Source organism: Marmota marmota, unplaced genomic scaffold, assembly GCF_001458135.2.
Source record: "Marmota marmota marmota unplaced genomic scaffold, marMar, whole genome shotgun sequence".
Taxonomy (NCBI): Eukaryota; Metazoa; Chordata; class Mammalia; order Rodentia; family Sciuridae; genus Marmota; species Marmota marmota.
Genome location: NW_026000082.1, coordinates 28,008,893 through 28,018,785, shown reverse-complemented (window position 1 = coordinate 28,018,785; position 9,893 = coordinate 28,008,893). Strand labels below are relative to the sequence as shown.

Sequence of the window (9,893 nt, the reverse complement as noted above, 5' to 3'; positions counted from 1 at the left end):
GGATCAGACTGTAAGGAATGAGAGGAGACATTTCTTACTATGTGTTTTTGTATTATTTGCACAATTTGCTAAATGTATGTAATACCCCCCTAAATTAATTTAAATAGTGTACGCTTACTGGCAAAAAGAACCACTGCTCTAGAGGGAATGGGATATTAGCAAGCAAATAAATGAAAGAGCTAGTTAGAAAAGAAGCTGGGCAGTGAAGCAGAATGTAGGGCTGTCAGCTGCTAAAGGCAGTTAAAGCATTAACATAGGAAAAGGGGTATGAGTAAGGAGAGTTCTGGTAAAAACACAATCCTCTGTCTAGTTCTTTTCTGAAGTGATGTTAGCTACACTAAAAGCCAAGTCAGGAAAGTTAATTTACCCATATTTAATTTTATTCAGAATTAACCATCTTTCACGAGTACACATCCAAAGAGTAGAAAAAATTAAAGGTTCCTGTCAAAAACAGTTTCCTGGCAAGTGGGAAGGAGGGTACGATGTTAGGGTTCACGTTTAGGGAAGGAAATGTTATCCAGGTCATGGATGCCATTTTTGTCAATGATTCGAACACTGAAGGTTGGCAGATTCAAGATGAAGCGCTTCTGGAGCTGTAGAGAGATGTAAAGGAAACCAATTAACAAACATTTATTAAACACTATGTGGAAGGCTCTGTTTTAGGCATGGTGAACATAAGCAGATAAAAATTCCTGCTTTTGTAGGAATATCCCTTCAGATATTCTCCTGGGGCAGCTGGCACTAGGGCACACAAGAATGCCCATATATCAGCTGGAGGCTGATTGAAGTGTGATCTGGAAGATGAAGCTGGAGATCTATCTCTGGTTAGTCAGCTGAAAGAAAGAGACAATCCAATGTTCTTATCCCTGTTGTCCTAGGACTCAACAATTTGCTCCAGTCATCTACCCACATCAGAAGGACCAGGCAAGTGTGAGTAAACTTTATGTGCAGTTGCCAGAGTGGTGAGAAGGATATCAACAGAACAGTTCTTGGAACAAGTCCCACTTCTGTCTCCTCCAGTTCAGGCTGAGGCTGTTCCAAAGGGGCTGTGGAGTATGTGCATGAAAGGAGATAATCAGCACACAAATCCAGCTGGGAGATTACTGGGAAACACAGCTTTGAAATCTTTTCTTTCTGGACACCTCACTTGGAACCTCCAGAGAGAAGACTCCAGGCTTTTCAGCTGCTCCCTTAGAAGCCTATCCTGAAAATGTTTACCTCCTCAGGTTTAACTCTCCTTTCCTTCATGTTTCCATTTCCTTTGCAGCTGAGGACTAGGCAGCAACAGCTCGTTCCATTTCCAGAGTCCTCTAAAGCTCCAAGATCAGGAAAAGGTGATAATAAGGAACTAAGGGTTTCTAAATGGATTCTTTTTAGAATACACAGGGAATAAAATCTCAAGAGCATTTGATATTCCAGTAGCTTCTTCCCAGCAGCCCCCTGCAACATTTGGGACTCATATGGTCTCTTGGCTGGATGGTTAATAAAAGTACATGGGGGGAAAAAAAAGGACATGAGTTTAAATTTTCAGTGTCTGCTTTGGAAAGGGGATTTACAACCAAGAGGAAGAAGGGAGAGGGCACTGTGGACAGGATGGTGTAACAGGCAAACTGACATTACTGCTAAGCCTCCATACCTGCTCCCATCCTGCCACTCTCTCAATAAATTCATCCTTAGGCCACAAGAAGAGTAAAAGAACGAAGAAACCTAATGGAGCTGCTTTTGCCATCTCATCCTACAATCACTCCTAAAGCCTGAGACTCTCAGGAATAGTACTAGAATGAGGAGGGTACAGGTTCTTGTCTCACCAACCAAATGCTACTCTTTCCTCTGCCTCCTCAATGCACTGGGAAGGGTTTTTCTCCATATTACAAGGGCTCATGCACAGTTAAGGGAGTAGACAGTAGGGCAATATCAGGTGGCACAAGAACAGAGCAAGTATTAAGTCCAGGGCAATGATTTTTATCGTAGGTATGGATAGAATGGCACCAAATATCACCTATAGCAAAATTACCTGGGACTGCCCATTAAAAAGTAGATTCTCAGTCTCAGGACAGTAGAATCAGAATCAGGGGCTGGGGCATGGATAGTGACCTACCTACCTACCTACCTACCTACTTCATTCCTTTCTTCTTGTGGTACAGGGGATTGAACCCAGGGATGCTCTGAACTACATGTCCAGCCCATTTTATGGTCTTGCTAAGTTACCACATCTGGCCTAGAACTTGTGCTCTTTCTGCCTCAGTCTTGCCAGGCTGCAGAAGCTGAGGCAGGAGGATCACAAGGTATATACTCTATGCCCAGCAGTAACCTGCTTTTTTTTTTTTTTTGTACTAGGGATTGAACTCAGAGGCACTCAACCATTGAGCCACACCCCTAGCCCCATTTTGTATTTTATTTAGAGACAGGGCCTCACTGAGTTATTTAGCACCTTGATTTTTGCTGAGGCTGCCTCCTAACTTGTGATCCTCCTGTTTCAGCCTCCTGAGCCTCTGAGATTACAGGCGTGTGCCACCAAGCCTGGCAGTAACTTGCCTTTTTAACAAGTTCCCCAGATGATTCTTATACCCTGAAGAGAACCAATGAATGGTCTGTATGAACCAGAAATAAAGTAATTACATCGTAAAATTGACATTGATGAGGAGGTGACCCATGAAAGAAAAATAAACTTGTTACTTACACCAAACTGGCAGCAACTTCACATCTGGTCAGTGAGTATTTATTACACCTTCTGGCAAGGCCCAGAACAAAAGCAACCAAGGAACAGGTACAATATTGGCAAGGAGAGACACAAAACATTCCTTTCAGGATCCCATGGGAGCTACTCACCTCCTCCAGACATTTTCTAAGAAGCTCCACTGCCCTCTCACGTGAGATAGCTGAAAGAGAACAGACAGGCCAAATAGTCAAGGTACTGTCATTATGTCCAACTCTCAGAGGCTTTTGATGAAGTTTCAAACTTCTTTATGTGTAAGTGCCACACAAACAGAAAAGGCAAAAAATGCTTAGCCTTCTAGCCTGAAACAAACTTATTCCATATGCAATCGAGGGTGCCCCAGACCTAGTGCTCCAGCAGCCGCAAGCCATTGCAAATTGATTTGCTACAGAGAAGAGTAAGCATGACGGAATTCTGCCTCCCCTGGCCAGGACCCGCCTCTGAAGAAGTCCAGCAGCCTGCCTCTCTTTATCATAACTCACCCCCTCCACCCTCCTTTAGTCCAGGCTTAAATCAATTCCATCTGCCCCAGCCAGCTGCAAATCAGGGAAAGGGAGGACAGGGCCAGAGTTTTAGCCCCACTTTCTCAGTGGGGTCTCAGTTTAACAATGGGATGAGGATTTGTAGGATGGGACTGGGATGCTCCTAAAACAGGATGCAAAGGAACTGTCTATGGGCATGGCAAACTGGGTTGACATATTACACAGTTAGAATTCAGGGGTGGTTGTTGGTTATTTTGGTGGGCAAATCAGCTGTATTACGGACATATGCCAAATCAAGAGACAGTCACTAGGAGGCCAGGCTAATTCTTTTCAAGATGTGGCCTGGAGCTCCAGTAGGGCTGAGGTTGAGCAAGAGGGCAGCACAAAAAGGAATGAACATGCCAGATTTTTATGACACAGAGAGGGAAGAATGGAATGTAAGGAGAGAAGAGATTATCTGTGCTATATCTATAGTCTGTAAAAACTAAGAATTCCAAGTGTCAATTGCCCACAGTGGCTGAAGTTGAGGTTCAGATTGAGGTCAGAAGATAGAACTTAGCAGAAAAGCATCCCTGGGTCTGAAGTTCTGGAAAGCTGACAGTGTACTGACAAGTAAACGAACAGCTTTTTCTTTCAGAAGAGAGCGGTAATCAGGGGCTAAGAACCAAATGAAGGGCCCATCTTCAACTTTAAAAAGCTTTGATGTTTAAACAAAGAAACCATCAGTTGTCATGCTGGGAACCTGTTCATTTTCACAAGTTCAAAACGATGCACAAACTACTTGATTTACTCGCTCATTCTCTATAGCTGAAATGTCAATGGGCATCTACGAAGAGCAAAATGAGTGAAACAACTTAATTCTTGTAATTTAAGAATTATAGAATCTAATAAAAATGTTTTACTCACTACGACATATACTCCAAACCCCCTTTAACACAAACCAAAACCCAGTTCTGGAGATATACAATATCTCATTTTGGCTGACAAAAGTCTTTTATTAACAAATTTGTGAAGATCCTACTGACCCACAGCTTTTATTCAGGACCTGGCCACCCAACTCCAAGGTGAGCAAACTGGGAAGTAGTGAGTGAAGGGCTCTGCTACTGCTCTTTCCCTGCAGTGCTGGTACCTACTTGGTGTATAGTATCGGTCCAGGATACTGAGAGTCAGGAAGGCACCATAACCATGAGCTGCAAAAGGGGCCTTTGCCAAGGCAGCCAGGTAGTCCATGTAGTAGAGTGCTGGCCCCTCATGTTCATCATAGCCAGCCAGGAGGAGGTTCACATGATATGGGGTCTGCAAAGGAAAGAAATGGCAAGGTGATGATTAAAGCAGAACAGCAACATCCCTTCCCAAGGCAAATGGGAATATTGTAACTCTTGATGAATAAGAAATTTAGCAGCAACTGAGTAAATCACAATGAAAGTAAAAATGCAGAGAAATCTAGAAGATTAAAGTGTGTTCAGAGGTGAAAGGGAGGTCAACTTGGTTCCTTTGAACATTTGGAGAAATATGAAAAGGCTGCTTTGTTCTTAAAGCCTATGGATAAGAACCTGACACAAAAGCACTTCAAAAGCAAAGCATGGGTGGCCTTGTGTCACTCCTAACTGTTGAAACCAACAAACACAATTCTGAGTGTCAGGCCACAGACTAACGAAAGTAGCTCCAATCACATCATCCAAAACAAACAAGCTCATGAGCCCAGGAGTTCAAGGCCCACCTGGCAACATGAAATTGCTTCTCAAAATAAAATCTAAGCTCAGTCTGGGCATCTGGGACCAAAAACTGAAGTGATACACTGTGCCCTACAATTCTTGAGGTAGGGAGTACATCTCAAATATTTAAATCAAATCACCAGACCTTTTTTTTTTTTAATATTTTTAGTTTGTGACCATCCCTATACTTAATGTATGTATTCTATTAATTGTGCATATACCCTATTGTGGATCATGAAATAATTATAGCTAATGATTCTAAAAGTGACAATTCGTATTCGGTCAACACTGATTAACATGGGCACTTGGTAGCCTGAAGAAACTCATATTAGAACACATGAAAGTATTATTGTTTACTTAGAATCTTTCTCTCAAACCAGTGGTACTAACTAGAATGAGTTCCTAAAAATCTCTTGAAGATTACAGAGGAGCCTTAACCTACAAACAACTTTCTGCTTTGAGGATAAGATGGTGAACGGTCTCAGAAGAAAAAGAACTGACCAGTTGTGGTCAAGACTTCTGAGGAAATTATTACCTGCCTATCACACTTCCCAAGAGTAATGTGCTGCATTCTGCCAAGCTCTGGAATTCTCTGTCAGCCCGGGACTACCTTCTCAGTAAGTCTCACCTTAGGCAAGATGCTTAACCCCTATGAGCTTCTGTTTTCTTATGTGTAAAAGTGAGCTAATTAATCCTCCCCTTTCCATCTTCTAGGGAGTATTTTGAGAAAAAACAATACAGGTGAAACATCTCAAATTCTAGAAGAATCAACACACTTACCTAAATTCCCAGTGTATTAGTTACATCCTAGCCACCTTTTTTGAAAACTTGCCACTGTAAACAACCAACTGTTTAAATTAGCTAAAAATAAAAATATATTTAACTAATAGCAATTTTATTTTTATTTTTTGGTGACTGGGATTGAACTCAGGGGCACTAAACCACTCAGCCACATCTCCAGCTCTATTTTGTATTTTATTTAGAGACAGGATCTCACTGAGTTGCTTAGTGCCTCACTTTTGCTGAGGCTGGCTTTGATCTTGCAATCCTCCTGCCTCAGCCTCCCATGACGCTGGGATTACAGACACGTGCAACCATACCTGATAGCAATATTTTAAAAGTGTGAAGATAGCATTTCAAAATCTCAATACACTGCTGTTCTTACAGTTAAAACTAGAATGGAAGAGAAAGGTAGGGGGCAAGGAGAGGGAGAGGGAGTGGGGAGGGGGAGAGAGAGTGAGAACAGCAAATGATTCTGATTTCTCTTCCCTAAGAAAATTAATACAGTTTATTACTCATCACAAAATAAGTTAATCTTTCTTCTAAGAGGATAACTCTACCCTTCTCCACTCTCTGGTCAGAACACCCACTGCATGATTAACCAAAACAATCTTACTCAATTGCAATGGTATATAGGGATCTGCTCAGATTCCCAAAGAGTCCTTAACCAGCAGAACCCAGATGTTTCTGTTTCTAATGAGGCTCTTGCCTATCTTCTAATATTAAATAGTGTTTAGAACAATTAATGTTACTAAAAAGCCACTGCCGGAAGATTTTACATAAAAACCTATGGCAGCTGGGTGCAGTGGCGCACACTTATAATTCCAGTGGCTCCAGAGGCTGAGGTATGAGGATTATGAGTTCAAAGCCAGCCTCAGCAACTAGATGAGGCTCTAAGCAACTCAGCAAAACACTTTCTCTAAATAAAAATATAGAAAGGGCAGGGCTGGGGTTATGGCTCAGTGGTAGAGCACTAGCCTAGCATGTGTGAGGCACTGGGTTTGATTTTCAACACCACATAAAAATAAATAAATAAAACAAAGCTACCATGTCCACCTACAACTAAAAAAGTACACACACACACACACACACACATAAAATATACAGGACTGGGGATGTGGCTTAGTGGTAAGTGTCCCTGGGTTTAATCCCTGGTACCAAACCAACCAACCAATCAACAAACCAACAAAAAACCCTATGACAAAAAGAATTCCATAAGCAAACTATGTTGCTCCATTGGTCTATATAATATCATTTATTTATGCTTAAGCATCTGATACACGTACTCACCAAAGTTGGTATTCAGAAGCTACAACTTTGGTATAAAAGATAACTCACAAATACTGTGCGACTCCGAATTACCAACTTTTACATGTGTGAGATGCTTAAGCATAAATAAATGGTGTTATCCAGACTAATTAAATCAATACATCTGTGTAACAACTTGCAGTTTCTGAAATTCTGACAATGCTCTATCGAAGATCTCTAGCTCACACTAGTTTTTTAAAACTTCAAATAAAATTTTACATACTATCATTCTCTCACTCTAAGAATCACAGCATTCAAAGTGACAAAGCCATAGTTATACATTTCATAACTGTTATATTTCTTCTTCTGAATTTATTAGTGTTTTCCTAGAACAAGGTAAATTCTAAGGAGTTCAATTTTGTGCTAGTTTACAGCATACACATATGTGACTGCTTGTAGTGTGCTCAAGAAAAAAACAAAATATAAATACAACAATCCACCTACTCAAATATTTATGCCAATTACAAACTTTAAGAAGGCAGGACTATTTCTGGCTTGTTCAATGATATTTAAGTATATAACACATGCTCAATAAGTATTTGTTGAATGGATAATAACCATGTCAGAAAGCATTACACATGTGGCTAATGCCTAATACAACACACACACACACACACACAAAAAAAAAAAACAACACTAAACCAATGTAAGAAAGTGAAAGGTCTGTATCTGAAAACTGACCCAAGTTCAAGTCAACTGCTAGCATTTCTTTCTTTTTTTTTTTTTTAGTTGTAGTTGGACACAAGGCCTCTATTTTATTTAAATTTATTTTTATGTGGTACTAAGGATCAAATCAACTGCCTCGCACATGCTAGGTGAGTGCTCCACTACTGAGCCACAACCCCAGCCCCAAATGCTAGTATTTCTACAAATTCACATATCTGTTGCTTTTAGCTTAGCTCTGGATCTTTCTCTTTCTACCTCTCTTTAGACCCAAGATGCTACACAGAGAAAGAATAAAATTGTCCAGCTTTCTATAGTTGTAAAAGGAATAAAATTTAAGTCAAGGGTATTAGCTAATAAGCACATCTTCTATGTACTTCTTCCTGAAGTACATGGAACTGAAATGAACTTAAGTATCTAACAGCATAGAGAAAGTATTCCTGGTTGTTCTTTTAGCATAGTGGGGTAACTACTGGGCAAACAATCTATAATAATATTTAAAATGACAAGAAGAATATAAAATTCCCAACTCAAAATAATTAATGGTTAAAGACATGGAAACACTTATTACCCTGATTTGATAAACATTCACTGTATACATATGTGTTGAATTATTGCAATATACCCAATAAGATGTACAAATTTAAAATGATAATAAAAATTTAAATTACAACCATTAAAGTATCTCTAGGCCTCTGAGTCCTACTGAAATAAGCACAGTTCCACTTTGGACTCTTATATATTTGGGGGGTGGGAGTCCACATCTCACACACAAAAACTTTCCTTAAGTTAGATGGAACATTTCCCTCCCTCTCACTCTTGTGCATACAACTCCTTGTACAGTCCCTCTATCAAGAAAAAGAAACACCATGGTGATTAAGAAGAGCGTGAAATTCCATAAATTTTACAGCTAAAGAGAACAGTTGTGACAAATACACTGAAACAACAAAATCAGCGACTAGAGGCTGGGCGGTGACAAGCAGCGGTGTGACATCTGGCGGAAGCCAAAGTCACAGCAAGGGGGAGAGAGGTGGGCGTGAGGAAGCATCCTGCAGAGCGTGGACACAGAAAAGGAGAGGAATTGACAGTCTTCCTTTGGAGCCAGGCCAGCCTTTGCCACCTCTAATTGAATAGGACGACACAGCTATGAGTGAGGTGCCTTGAAGAGGGGTGCAGTTTCTTTTGTGGTGTGCTGCACCTTAGTGGCGCAGCAGTGTGGGAAGCATACATTTCTGGTGGGTCAATAACATGGAAGGAGATACAGACCACCAATAGGACAAACGAGTTTGTCTGGAGCTGAGTATTTTTTAATAAATAGACTCCTAAATACCCTAATAAGAAAAGGAACTTTGAAAGGAACAGTGTGTACACTATTTCTTTTATATTTCTTCAGTGCTAGGGATTGAACTTGGGCCTCTTATAGAGTAAGCAAACACCACCACTGAGCTATACCTCCAGCCCTATGCCTGCTATTTCTTTAGTCCCCTGATTGTCAAAGCTGCTTAATATTCCATCTTTGGCATTGAAAGTATTTCATGAAAATACAGCTTACAGTTAGAAGGGATCTATGAGTTCAACCATAGTGTCCCTTTTTACACGTGAGGACTAATGTTCAAAGAAGAGACAGTGACTTGCCCTAAAATCACAGGTAATTAGCATTCTTTATTCTTAAAGACCAGAATTCCCAACTGCAAGTCTTTTCCAGGAAACCATGCTGCCTACACAAAATGGAAATTAGTATAAAAATATGATTCAATATGTAAATGTCAGTTGCACACTCAAATATTTCAAAATGTACTATTTTACATACCAGTCCATTGTTCTCTATTTCACTTCTCACACTGTATACAATCAATAATATTTTAAATTTTAAAAAGGCAGCCTTAAATCACAATTATGATTCCTAAAACTATGCTACATGTAAGTTACTAGTCAATAGATACCTGTCATAATAGATAATCAACATCTTTTTTTTTTTTTTTTAATATTTATTTATTTTTTTTTTAGTTATCGGCGGGCACAACATCTTTGTTTGTATGTGGTGCTGAGGATCGAACCCGGGCCGCACGCATGCCAGGCGAGCGCGCTACCGCTTGAGCCACATCCCCAGCCCAATAATCAACATCTTAACTGCTTTGTCAATGCCCATTTTTCAACTTCGTTAATAATCAATCCAGGGGCCTTAACCACTGAACCATATCCCCAGCCACCGCCGCCCCCGCCCCCCCC

General features: G+C 40.4%; 1 protein-coding gene across 2 annotated transcripts in view; it reads right to left on the bottom strand.

Moving 5' to 3' along the window:
* Positions 1 to 358: 358 nt before the first annotated feature.
* Psmb2 (proteasome 20S subunit beta 2) overlaps positions 359 to 9,893 on the bottom strand; it is a 31,771-nt gene continuing 22,236 nt past the window's right edge. For both annotated transcript variants that reach the window (XM_015485278.2, XM_015485279.2), the window contains 3 exons: positions 4,332 to 4,494; positions 2,830 to 2,879; positions 359 to 593 (listed from right to left, as the gene is read on the bottom strand). In XM_015485278.2, coding sequence (XP_015340764.1) covers positions 486 to 593; positions 2,830 to 2,879; positions 4,332 to 4,494 — 321 coding nt within the window. In that variant the 3' untranslated portion in view covers positions 359 to 485. The remainder of the gene's footprint in view (positions 594 to 2,829; positions 2,880 to 4,331; positions 4,495 to 9,893) is intronic.